This window comes from Vicia villosa, linkage group LG1, assembly GCF_029867415.1.
Source record: "Vicia villosa cultivar HV-30 ecotype Madison, WI linkage group LG1, Vvil1.0, whole genome shotgun sequence".
Lineage (NCBI taxonomy): Eukaryota > Viridiplantae > Streptophyta > Magnoliopsida > Fabales > Fabaceae > Vicia > Vicia villosa.
Genome location: NC_081180.1, coordinates 44,409,748 through 44,423,235, shown reverse-complemented (window position 1 = coordinate 44,423,235; position 13,488 = coordinate 44,409,748). Strand labels below are relative to the sequence as shown.

The 13,488-nt window shown below is 33.3% G+C and overlaps 1 protein-coding gene across 1 annotated transcript; it reads left to right on the top strand.

The window, feature by feature from the left end:
• The first annotated feature begins 10,558 nt into the window (after positions 1-10,558).
• On the top strand, positions 10,559-13,133 carry LOC131635946 (sugar transporter ERD6-like 6). Its single transcript, XM_058906584.1, has 9 exons — positions 10,559-11,219; positions 11,322-11,384; positions 11,480-11,569; positions 11,682-11,741; positions 11,860-11,925; positions 12,027-12,092; positions 12,206-12,555; positions 12,632-12,792; positions 12,963-13,133. The coding sequence occupies exons 1-6, from the start codon at positions 11,031-11,033 to the stop codon at positions 12,066-12,068; spliced, it is 510 nt and encodes a 169-aa protein (XP_058762567.1). The 5' UTR covers positions 10,559-11,030; the 3' UTR covers positions 12,069-12,092; positions 12,206-12,555; positions 12,632-12,792; positions 12,963-13,133.
• Positions 13,134-13,488: the final 355 nt, after the last annotated feature.

Below are 13,488 nucleotides of genomic sequence, written 5' to 3'. Positions count from 1 at the left end.
TGCATATTTGAAATCCCCTCTGAGTAATTTTTGGATCTGCCAATCTGAAATGTTGCCTGAGTTTTTTTTTTATATTTGCTTCCCTTTAATTAATGTTTTTTTTAAGAAAATGATTGAGAACACTAGATTGAGACTTGGCAGGCCAAGCCGGACATCATCTGCTCGGCGTGAGAGAGCAAAGCATTATAGAAGGGTACAATGAGCATTCATTCCTGCTCCGAGGAGTCGCCTGGCTTATGCGTTCTCGTCTCAGGATCACGGGGATAATGACCAGGAACCTGAGGAGGAACATGTTCAAGCATAGGCTGCTCCTAATACACAGGTTGCTCCTGATATGCAGGTTGCACAGCAACGTGCAGCAATGAGCCAGGCTGCCCAGAAGTCTGCCTGGGAGTATCCAGGAGGGCCCTTTAACCCCTAATTTTTAATATATTACGACACTCATGTCGATCCGCGTGTTTGGGCAGGAGAGATATTTTTATTACAATTTTCATCCAAATGTTTCATAGATAAATTTGTTAACGACTAACATTGATATTAATTTTTATTTTTACAGGAACGACTAGACCTAAAGTCCGTGAACCAAATGGCGGAAAATATTTGATCTTGTTCAGCCCTAGGAGGATTGGTTCAGGAAGGTCATCCTCGGGCACAGACTTGTCGGGTTTTGTTGTTCCGGCTATGGGACTATCAACCACGACATGCAGGGATATTTTCTGAGAGATGGCACAAGGAAACATCAGCTTTCCACTTTAATGTTGGGGAGATGGCTATCACACTTGATGACGTCGCATGCATGCTACACCTTCCTATTTGAGAGAGGTTACTTAACCACTCCTGGATCAGTCGTGATGAAGCGATTAAATGGATGCTTGAATATCTGGGAGCTCAACCAGAACACACTTTTGACCAGTGTTCCTCAACTAATGAAGCTCATGTCAGGTTCTAGTTCCTAGCGGCACTATGTGTAGAGCACATGAATGTGGCAGAAGCATCTGCGAGCGAGGGCAATGATTTTTTTGTTTAGTACCACCGTCCTTGTGCTTTGCGGTGTTACTTAATGTTCTTGGTTGGCACGTCCATTTTTGTGACAAAAGTGCAACCTGCATGGATGTTGCATACCTCCAATACTTCTTTGATTTTGATACTGTTAGCGAGTGGAACTAGGGGGTCGGTTGCCTGGTATACCTATACCAAAAGCTTAATGAAGCTTCTAATTAGAGGACAAGGCAATTGACAGGCTATTGCACACTGCTGACGATACTTTTCATTCCAATTATTAATTTTAATTAGGTATTAATATTTTATTCTTACATAGCTCTTATTCGATTTTCAGGGATGAATCATTTTCCAATTCCATCGCATTCATGGTTTTTACATTGACGAGGAGTATCGTGAAGAGTTACCACGTGTTGTCATGTATATCTTGCAAAGAGGGGATAATGATATGTCGTTGTTCCAGGTGTATCTTGACTTGACTGTTCATGATAACATCAAATGGATGCCTTATGAGGATCACATAGAGATGGTCCACTGCGACCCCATCTCATTATACTCAGGATGGTTGGCATGTGGAATTAACATTATGGTCAGGTATCTTTCTGAGCGATGCATGCGACAGTTTGGCTATGTGCATACCATCCCCAGATCTCCCTTTCCAGTTGCTCTTAACACCATTGTCCGTCGGGATCTCGATGGCATCTTTCAGGATTAGGAGCATCATATGGTGCTAGAGGAGTATCAGATAATGCCATCATCGAGCAATTGGCCTTGTGTGGAGGGATACATGACATGGTTCTACCCAATGTCACATCCTATCATGATACTAGGCGCTCTTGGACGTCCACCGAGGCCATCTCATAAGGGGATCTTGGAGAACCAGCAAGCCCAGGATGACCATGTCAATGATGTCTTGCTAATTTGTCAGCGTACACAGTTTATTGGGTAAGACACTTTGGACTTAGGGGTGATCGAGAAAGGTGGTCCCGAAGCGGTGGCCATCATAGAAAGGATGGTTAGAGAGGCAACAAGTGTTGCGGGATACATAAGGTATATGTAGGGCCAATGGTTAAGATTAGGCATATGCAGTAGGCTATGCGCTTCTTTTTTTATTTGTCGATGTATTAATTTTACATTCTATACTTTTTGAACAACATTTGTGTTATTTTTTGCTATATGATCAGAACAATATTACATATCTTCATTGTGATTTTTTTTTATTTGTCTCGTTTGTGTGTTTATTAACGATTTAACCAAATTACAGATCAAACCGACATTGATTCTTTTAAAAAAAAGTCAAAAATAATTTTGTTTCTACCAACCATTTTGTCCAACCATGTTTTCGGAGATGCATATTCGAAACGTCTTTGGGTGTTTTTGAAGATGCATATTCGAAACGTCTTTGGGTATTTTTGGAGATGCATATTCGAAACGTCTTTGGGTGTTTTTGGAGATGCATATCCGAACCATTTTTTTAAAATTTATTATGGTGCATTCAGAGATGCATCTCCGAAGGGAAATATGGGGTTTTCAGATGTGTGGTTCAGCCCATAAGGGTGTATTAAGAAATTCCCAATCTAAAAATACTCTTCAATGTTTGGAGATTGGAATCCGAATGCACCTATTTAACAATAAAATTATTTCATCGGAGAGATTCATTCACTCTCCCTAAAATTAATCTGGATATTAATCTTTAGATAAACTAAGAAGTGAGTCTGGATAATAATCTTTAGAATTAGTCTGAAGGCACGAAATTATTTGGTAAGTATCTTACAAATTTAATATTTTTTAATAAATAAAATATACAAAGTTTACATAAATGTTATTTAAATTAAATTATAGATATTTGTCATACAGTTAAAATATCATTTATTTAGTCAAAATAGTGATAAGGATGTTACCACCATACATCATATGTTATCAAAAGACCAAACATCTTTGTTCACAAATTACATACCATAATAGAAATTATCAAAATGATATGATCAAAATACAAAGAAAAAGGTCAACTATTGAGTAATATTGACCCCCTTCCCTTCGTTCCTCTTTTATCTCTTGTATTGTAAGGCATGGCGTGTCTCGCCTATCATGGCTTGTACAAGGGCCATTTCATCAGTACCTTCCTGAAACTTTCTTCTTTCTATAACCATTATCCCAATGGCCAGAATACTTTGACAGATCGGTAACACATTAACGACATGATCTTCCCTAGCATGTTTATCTTCTAAGATATCTTGATGAGTTGGCCCATCTGGCTCTCCCACTACATCAAGTGTCAACTGTCATGTGAGCATGTAGCACTTTATAAAACCATTAAATATAACTATATGCAATACTCCATGTTTGAGGATCTCCCACAAGATATACATCGGTTGGGACTAGATGATTATATAATGCCTTAAATATAACATCAATATCTATGCGAGTGACAGTGGAAGGAGAAAACATGGTATATGCTATAGGAATATCTTACATATACTCGAACTAAGACATGTCTCTCTAATGTAAATGTGGATACATTAGTCATGACCCACAAGGCAGCCAACTAGAGTAAAAGGATATCACATCTAAGGGGTGTGTATGACGATAATCAGCATATGGCATGAAGCATATATCATATGCCGCGATGCAGTCAAGATAAACTCAAAACGACAAAATCACTTGATTTCTTATGAGTGGGAGATGGAGCAAGCACGTGGAAAATCCTCATAATAGTCTTTCACACATGCCCACGTAGAGATACATGGAAAGTGTTGGTGGATTCATGCCTGAAAATGGTTGGGATGAAATATTAGTAACGAAGTAGCATAAGTATCATGAAATATTAGTAACAGTCAAAGAAGAAGTTGGTGGGATCAAGGTGGATTACCACATACTAAGATTTGAAGTAGATTATTATGGATAACAATGTTATTGGATCAAGATCATTAATGATATTGTGTTTGTTAGTAGTTTGAGTATCTACATCAACAAAGGAAATTATCGTGTGATATTTCGTTGTAATCAAAATGCTTATATCAAACTTGTGAAATAGTGGAAGATCATGATTATTTATCGATGGTTTTAACACCATTGAGGAGTGGAGTAGGAAAAGCGATGACGAACGTCAAACCACTATAACTATTGCATTATTTGTATGTCATTTAGGTTAGATCTTTCTTATATCGACTTATCATGTAAGATTAGGTATGTGATGCATCAAACCTACTGGGTCATCATAAATCCAATATTGTCTTGAATGAATTTCTATGTAAAAATTGTAAATCGCTTTGTTTAAAACGACTTTGGTTATCTTGTAATTGATTTGCATTAGAAAGAAGCATGCCTTTAGTGATATCTTGTAATACTCTTATTGGATTAATTTATTGCGATGCTTTCAAGCTCTCTTTGTGTTGTGTTTTGCTTCTGCGTATTTTAAAACATCTAATTTCATTTTATGGGACTAAAACATTTTTGAAATTGTCTTTTTGGGGATATGTATATTCAACCCCCATTCTAAACCTTTTTATGTCCATATTCTCACCCAGAAATTGGTATTATAATAAGGCTTTTGATCAAAGCCTTGCGACTCCAAAAGTTGAGGATATGGTTCCTTTTTCGATCTTAGATTAGTTTTTATATTCTTTTGGAAGCTTATGCAATTTAATGAATTCCAATAATATTACATTGATTTCCTAATGTCTGATCATTCATAGCATGCATTGCATGTATTAATTTAAAGTAAAACCTTACTATTATACTCTTTAATCATTAGTTGTATTTAAGATATTCTCTAGGTTTTGATTCGTCCAGAATTGAACTAACAAAATTTTGAGGTATGTGGAATGTAACTGAAAACCCGACACTGTGTCTTAAAGTTTGTTCTTGATTAAACCTACTTAAAGGTGGACATGCATTCATATGTCAACATGCTTAAAGTTTTTAAGAGATTAAAGAAATAAGCAAAAAGCATACTCTAGTGACCTACTCTTCCAAGGTTATCATAAAAAGATGATGAAGACAGTTTGTGATATTTGGCATTATTCTCCGAGTTCTCAACAATTACAAAAGACTCAAGGGTTACAAGGTGTCCCCTAAAGTTCTAATAATCTTCAAAGAGTTGAATCACATATGACTAGAACATTTGTCGTACAAGTTCAAATGAAGTCATACTGAGTATTTTTCAGACGTGCAAGAGGAGTTATATCCAATTCGTTTATGATTTATCGTATTTTAGCTCATATTATTCTTGTTGTTGATTACTAATCGTTTTCATGTGCAACACGTTAAGCCTGGATCGTCTAAATTGGAATGATTGTTTCAACCCTCCTCTATACATTTTTTTATACATGTTTGTAATTATTTCTTTGCCTAAATGTATCATCTGTTTGAAATATGTATATGTGATATGTGGGGTCGAAAAGCATTGGTTTAAAAAGATCACAGCTGGGGTAGTCAAAATCTGCAGGAAAATTATGTGGGGACTTAACCAGAATTTACTTCAGATTGTGTAAGCTAGAGTTTGAGGTGTAGGCAGTTGAAAAGAGCAGCTTTTTGCAAGTTGTTGTCAAAAGCAGTTTTGCATGGAATGGATGTGTGGCAAGTTGTGATAAGTCGAACATTTAGTAGCAGTTATTTTTTACTTCTATATAAGTAGAATTTGCATTTAGTGTTAGGGGTCATCTTTTGTAACATTGTAAGAAAAACTCAAAGTATTCACGTCAAAGAGAAAAAAGTGAATGCGTTCCAGTTTAAATTTCAAAGCAATTTACCTTTCCATTTTCAATCTTGTATTTCTACTTTTCAAATTGTTTGTACTTTCGTCTACTTTATTTTCATTTCTCAAGTTTTACTCAGTTCAATATCCAATTCAAACACTAAAACCATTTGAAAAGTTAGCACTTTATTCTAGGATTTTGTAGCCGGTCCTACAAGTCAACTTTAACACAAAAAAAGGCTAGATATTGTTTGCCATAAATCTTTGCAAACAGGTACCTAAAAAGAATCAAGAAAATGCCTAATTTTCTAATTAGATCTAATTAAAATGAATTAATCTCATTCTAATATTTTTAAATATTAATAATTTTTTGTGAAAAAAAGAATTTCAAAAAGAAATTTAATCAGAAAATATTCTAAAAAATCTAACAATTTTTCTAAAATTTTTATAGTGAACTAGAAATTAAAGAAGAGAAGTGCAAAAATTATGGAATGGAAAATAGGTGCCGAAAACAGTGTTGTATGGCCTATTTAACTAAGCACAAGGTGATTTTTGTAGTGTCTAGTAAACCAAAAAGAAAAAAAGAAGACATATGGGGTTGTGCTGAAAAATGCAATTGGGTTAGAGAAAAACACAAAAGAAAGCATACTAGAAAAAAAACCTGAAAATTTAATTAATTAAAAAAAGGAATATAATAAAATAAAATAAAACCGAACTGGACCGGCCGGTTGAATCGGACTGGACTGGTCCGGTCATCACCCCTTTCCTCACGCTTCTTTGATGTAGAAGCATGGAAAGTTGTAAAAAATGGTGCAGCCCCTTTGTGGGGGCGGACAAGGTGGCCGGTCGACGGCCTGCCGGCCCCCTTCAAGGGTGGTGGCGATGCTTTGATTCAAGTTCCTCTTCTTCTTCCTCACCAACTCTCCTCCTCCATTGACATACTTTGAGGTAACTTGAAAAACCTCAAATCTAGCTTCAAATGGTTTGTGGGGAATAAGGTAGTTAGACATAGGAGTGTATGAATTTAGCAAAAGTACCAAGTTAGAGGTTAAGATGAATGGTCACTAGCTTGAAACTTGGATTTTGTTGATTTTTGTATTGATTTTACTTTGATTTTGGTAGTTTTTGGCTTGACTTTTTGTGAAATGCTTTTATGTTGAAAATAAGCACTTTTGGATGGTGTAAACCTATGGATTCAATTCTGATTTTTTTATGCATGGAATATCTTAAATTGCATGTTTGCAAACATTATTGTGGAATCGGAACATAGTGCAGAATTTTTTCCAAGTATTATGCAAAAAAAAAAATTCTTGATTTTCGAGCAACTTTTGAATGACTTTGATTTATGATATTTGCCGATTATTTGATGTGTTTTTTTCCTTGTAGCAAGGTAAACAGTATGGTGGAATAATGAGCTCGAACCGATATCGGAAATTGAAGATAGAGGCATGAAAAAGAGGCTTAATGGAAGAGAGTTTTGTTGGAATTTCTTCATGTATGTAGCATAAACATGTAATTTCTTGGTTTTTGATGATGAATGATAGGTCTCTTGATCTGAAAATTGTAGAATAAGTCTAGAAAAAATTTAGGAGAAAAAATTGAGTTGACAGTCAAAAGTTGAACAAAAGTCACTGAAAAGTCAACAATTTGACCAAAAAGTTGTGATTTTTTATCTTCTTTCCTTGTAATCCATTCTTTTAACTTGTATCTCAAGAAATAAATGTTGTATCATGAATATGAATGAATGAAGTATTTCTTAGAATTTCCATCTTTATCTTTTTGTTTAAATTCAAATAATCGTCTGAATCCAGCAACAATCATTCCAAACCTTTTGATAACATGGAAAATAAAGAGATGATCCGCACCACAAGTAAATATGGAAAAAAAATAAACCCGAATAATCACTAAGTAGTATTCCGCCTCGAAAATTCACCTAAACCAATTAAATCCACTGATACCTCCTCCCTCCAATCTTCCCTTTTTCTTTTCACCTCTTCTTTTATATCAATATTTCATGTCTCACTCTATCTTTAAGGGTGTGTTTGGTTGGAAAAAAAAATTGAAAAGAGAGAAATGTATGAGAAAAAAATGTGAAAAGAGAGAAAATAATAAAAATAGAGAGATTTGATATAGTTTGATATAATAGAAAAAGAAGAAAAAAAAGGACACATATGTCCTTGGTTAATTAAGTTGATTTATTAATTTTATTGCTCTAATTTTATCATTGAATCTCTAAATGATAAATTTGTATTCAATAAACTAGTTGATTTGATTTATAATATTTTTATTTCATTAAATACTTTTAAATTAAAAAAATTTGTTAATTTTTATTAAGAAATATTTATTAGTGAATAGAATAAATTTTGCACATAACCTTAAAACAATTTTGCAAATGTTTAATAGTTGTTGAGAAATGAATAATCTCATCTCAATTTTATAAACTTTTCAAAAGGAGCCACGTATAATGATGCTTTATTAAAATAACTATTACTAGTGTGTATACCCGTGCCTCGCACGGGACAAAAGGGGAAAGGGGCTTTCATCATTCTAAAAAGTTTAATTATCATTTTTAAAAATAAAAAATAAAAGACCAAATCCAAAGCTATTATGATTTATTTATTAATCAATAATTAAAATTCATTAACAAAATTAAATTAAATTAAATGAATAACAAAAAATAAAATAAAATAAAAACTATCCTACAAAAGGGGAAGAAGCGCCATATTCTTTCAAATCTTTTTTAAAATTTTTTTAACTACATTTTTTTAAATTTTATTTAATAAAAACAATGAATAATCTAAAAAAGATTTAATTTTTATTTTATTTCAAAATAATGAAAAAAAACTTAACAAAAAAAAACAAAGAATCGTCCATGGTAAAAAAGAATTATTTTAACTGATTATTATTTAATCAATGAATATCCATGACTAAATAAAAATAAAATCAAAAAACAAAAAAGAGCGCGCTCCATGACTTCAATTAAGATCTTAAAGACCAAATCAAAAGCCACGTTTGTTATTTTATTAAATTCTAACCATTTCCTAGTTTATTATAGTTTTTTTTTGTCTATAAGTATTATATTATCAAGAAATGGGATTATTAGTATTATTGTTTTTTATTATTTACTACTGTCTCTACAAAAAATACATTAATCAATAGTTGCTTAATTATCCTAGTTAATCGGTGTATGCGGTAAGCCGGTAATCATATTAATCTGCCTAGATTATTGGTGTATGCAATAATGATATTACTTGTGTGTTTCTATAAATCTATTTATTTATTTTTAAATGAAGAAAGATTGTGTGAGTTACATTTTGAAAAAAATAAAATATAAAAAGCAAATAAAATACGGGTAGACATGGAAAATATGTCTATTTAGCGATCATAAATGTCTCTTGTTTTTTTCATAACACATTTATAATTTAGAAAATTCGATGTAACTAATTCAAAAGTAAAATTAAAAAATTACAAAACAATGCATCATTGATCAAAGTCAATAATCATTTTTGTCTATCACAATAATATTTTTCCTTTTATAAAAATAAACATACATGTAATAGGATAAATCGATAAAAAATTTAATAATAATGATCTCTAGGAATACTTTTTAAAAAAATATTTAAGACTTTATATTAGAAATTTAAACAATTATTCTCTCATAACTGGATAAAATTCTAAGAATCACTTATTATTAATGTAAAGAAAAGAAAAATTGAAATAATTATTAAAAAATTGAAAATCATAATAATTTTTACAGAAATTGTTAATCAATTTTAATAAACACAATTGAAAATAAATATAAATGTTTAATCCTTTCTATTATTTGATGAAACCAAATTAATTTTCACGTTTTAAGAATCACAGATAAAAATCCAACAACCCTTATCCCAATTCATTCACATTATTTTTTGAGCATTATAGATTTCATCAACCATGATTGTAAAAGGTAAAACATGAAATCAAATAATAAAACAAAATTCTTCTTCTGCATCCTCTTTGCTTCTGAATCCTCTTCTAGATCTGAAATTGTTTCCCTATTCTTTTTCAGAGTTTGTGGTTTTCTAGATTTGCTGTGTTATTCGATTTGGCTCGGAATCAGGTTTGAAGGGTTGAATGCAGTGAAGACCAACTCATCATAATAAACATTATAAAGATCAAGAAGCTTCAAAGTTTTCCTCTTCTATTCATTGCTTTGAAATGACACAAAATTGCTATGCATCTCTAGTAAAATCATACTTTCAAGTAATCAAGAACTAAATTTACAGTGGTAGTTAAGAGAATCGATGAGAAAAAGAAAAATTTGGGCTGCAAAATGCTTCTAACAAAAAATAATGAAGGCGGCCATATAGCAAGAATGGTTGAAAAAACAAAACTGTAAAAAAAACAAAACTGCAAAATGTGGAATAAGAGTTGTTCCAATTTGCAGATCTTTATAGGATGAAACATCTGATGAAAGAGAAGCATGACTAATGACATAAAAAATAAATTATCAATTGAATTTGGCCAAATCTGAAGGGTTGGAATTGGGAAGGTAACGTAAAAATTAGATTAGAGTGGAATTAATTGAATTTGGCCAGAATCTAAAAAGTTGAAATTGGGAAGGTAGAAAGCATTAATTAGGACGCGAGACTCAAATGAGAAGAATTAATGAGAGAGCATTTGAAGAATTAATAAAATAGTAGTAATAGATTAAATAATAATAAAATTATTAAAGTTAAATATAATAATAATATCTATCATATAAGAAAAGTCTACCATTTGGGACTTTCTTAGACTATCCACATCAGCAACTCTTCTATGGTTAATCCACATCAGCACTGTCAATTTTCTATTCTCTCAATCTTTGATTCACGTATCTATTGTTATTCCAATTCCAAAAACGGTTTCATTCACGTATCTATCGCTATTCCAATTCCACAAACGGTTTCCCACGTTCTCTTTTTTCTACCGAACTGTTTCTATTCCAATTCCAAAACGCGGTCTCTATTTATATCGATTTGTGTCTTCTTCCTCTCAATCTTCATACAAAACTCTCATCCACTCTCGATCGTGAACGGTGGTGCAACCTCTTTCTCAGATGAAACGGCGCCGGTTTTTGGTTGAAGGGTTTTTCACGAGACAGAAGAATCATGACCCGAACTGCAACAACAATGACTCTGTTTCCTTACTCAGCCTGTCAATTGTGGCTTCATCCTTGCTTTCATCATCTCTTCGCCGTCAATTGCTCGATATGATCTTATGTTTGTTTCTGGTACCGAAAAGTGTTTTAATTAGTTTATGTAATTGATGATTTTGTGTGTTCTGTGTAGGTAATTGTCGTAGTAAAGCCGCTGCAATGTTTGATAGCGGCGATGGAAGGGACCTTCAGAAACCGTTCCTTCATACGGGAAGTTGGTATAAAATGGGTTCCAGACAATCCAGCGCTGCGGGGTCCTCCACTACCCAGGTTTTGCGCGATGGCTCCGTTTCTGTTCTCTTCTGTGTCCTCATCGCTGCTTTGGGTCCCATTCAATTCGGTTTCACGGTTTGCTCCCATTCAATTCATTCCCAATTCTGTTTTAATTGCGGTAAAAAAACAAATCATTATTGATTTTGAAAGTCATTTTTTGTGTGTGTTTGTCCTCAGTGTGGATATTCTTCTCCAACGCAACAAGCTATGATCAAAGATCTAAAACTCTCGGTTTCAGAGGTTTTTTTTTATGTTTGTTTATATGATTTAGGATTATGCTTTATAGTTTTTATTCTTAGTGTTTACTGGCTTATGTTGTTGATGATTTTGGATAGTTTTCTCTGTTTGGATCTTTATCCAATGTGGGTGCGATGGTGGGAGCTATAGCCAGTGGTCAGATAGCAGAATACGTGGGACGCAAAGGGGTATTTCTTAATTTTCTTGGGCGGTGTTTATTTGATTTGAATTTATTCTGATAAAGGAATATTTGTGATGTGTTTTTTTTTTGGCTTATGGGGTGTTGTTTGAATGTTGCAGTCATTGATGATTGCTTCAATTCCCAATATAATAGGGTGGCTCGCCATTTCTTTTGCCAAAGTAAGTATTGATGTTTGCAAGTGGCATGGTTGGTTTGGTTTTTTGATAAGTTATTGTTGTTACTTTCGTTTGTGTGATCAGGGATTTAACCTGGCATGATGTTTTGTTGGTTTTATAGGACTCTTCCTTTTTGTTTATGGGGAGGTTATTGGAAGGTTTTGGTGTTGGTATTATTTCTTATGTGGTAAGTTTGTTCGATCATTTTATTTGTTGAGCCTATTTGGAAGGTTTCTGATCGCTGATTTAATGTTGTCTGTGTACTGATTTATTTTCCCCCTTTTTTAGGTGCCTGTTTATATAACTGAGATAGCACCTGAGAACATGTGAGGTAGCCTTGGATCAGTGAATCAGGTTGAAAAGTTATTTCTTTCTGTATCCCAAGTTTTTTCTTTTGGTTTTTTATATTAAAGGGACTGGAGGCATTGAATTTGGTATTTAATATTTATGTAACATTTCTTGCTCAGCTCTCTGTTACTATTGGAATAATGCTGGCTTATCTGTTAGGCCTTTTTGTCAACTGGAGAGTGCTTGCAATCCTAGGTAAATTCCTAATGACCAGGTTTATAAAGTTAAACAGTGTCAGTTATGACGGGAAAGTAAATTTGCTTGGGGATAGTTTTTGTGTACTTCGTCGCCGACTGCTCGATCTTATGTCTATTTCTGGTACCAAAGATGTTCAATTTGATCAAGAGTCTGTGCTATGCGAGATTTTTGAAGAATTTGTTACTGCTTTGGATGAATCAGTTGCTAGAAGTACCTCTATATGTGTAATGGGTTTTCCTGAATGCAAAAACAATTGGGATTTCTACTCATGGTGAGGAGTTTACATATATTCTATTCTTTTGAATTTCATTTTGGACTTTGACACACCTTTCACTCTTCAAAATTAGGATTTCTACTCATGGGGGAACAACCTCTCCCGTTCGAGGATCATGCAATTCCGGCTGCTGACGACGATGAGGACTACACTGGCGGCAATGACGCCATGAATGAATTGGAGTGGTCGGATTCCAAATTGTTGATATTTTTTATCGACTCAAATGACAATGGGGTAAGTTATCTTTTGAAGAAATTTTGTTTTTTTATGCTTTGGTGGCGACAAAGAAATTGCACAATTGATTATTAATAACAAAACTGCTTTGACTTTTGCTGTTATTTTGTTATTTTGTTTCTTTCACGGTTACGAAATTTCAATCTCCCCATTCCAATCTTCTTCTACAGCGCGGTTACGAAAAATGCTGCATCATTCACAACCATAACTTTCAATCTTCCCCTTCAATCTTCTTTTACAACAGTTTTACAAAACTGTTTCTTATTGGGCAAAGGTGTGATAAATTTATATGTTTTCCATTCAATTGATGTTGGGGTTTTTGTCCCAGTTGCATTATCTAAGAAATGTGTATGTGTCTATCTGTCTGCAGGGTGGTGCTGAGAGTGGATATGGTGCCAAAGCAGAAGAAATTCTTGGCCAAGTTTGTGGAAGGTCAGTTATTGAGTAATTTGTACCTGTATTTCATGCGTAAAAAATGTCAATATTTGTTTAGTGTATTTATTAATGTAAAATTAATAATGTTCTCACTCATTTTTTTCAAACCCTTTTCACGACTTATTCGGTTAATCGATATAATAGTTCTATAATTTGTGCAATTTCTTCAATGTACACCTTCATCACTGTCTTATTTAACTTTTTTAATGACATCAAATATCTCTAAACAATGATTTTCGTCATGAGAAGACCAAGAAGAAA

Coding starts and splice junctions, on each gene's coding strand:
- LOC131635946 (XM_058906584.1), top strand. CDS start 11,031: ATGTTTGATAGCGGCGATGGAAGGGACCTTCAGAAACCGTTCCTTCAT. Junction 11,220..11,321: donor CCATTCAATTCGGTTTCACG/GTTTGCTCCCAT, acceptor GTTTGTCCTCAG/TGTGGATATTCTTCTCCAAC. Junction 11,570..11,681: donor AATACGTGGGACGCAAAGGG/GTATTTCTTAAT, acceptor TGAATGTTGCAG/TCATTGATGATTGCTTCAAT.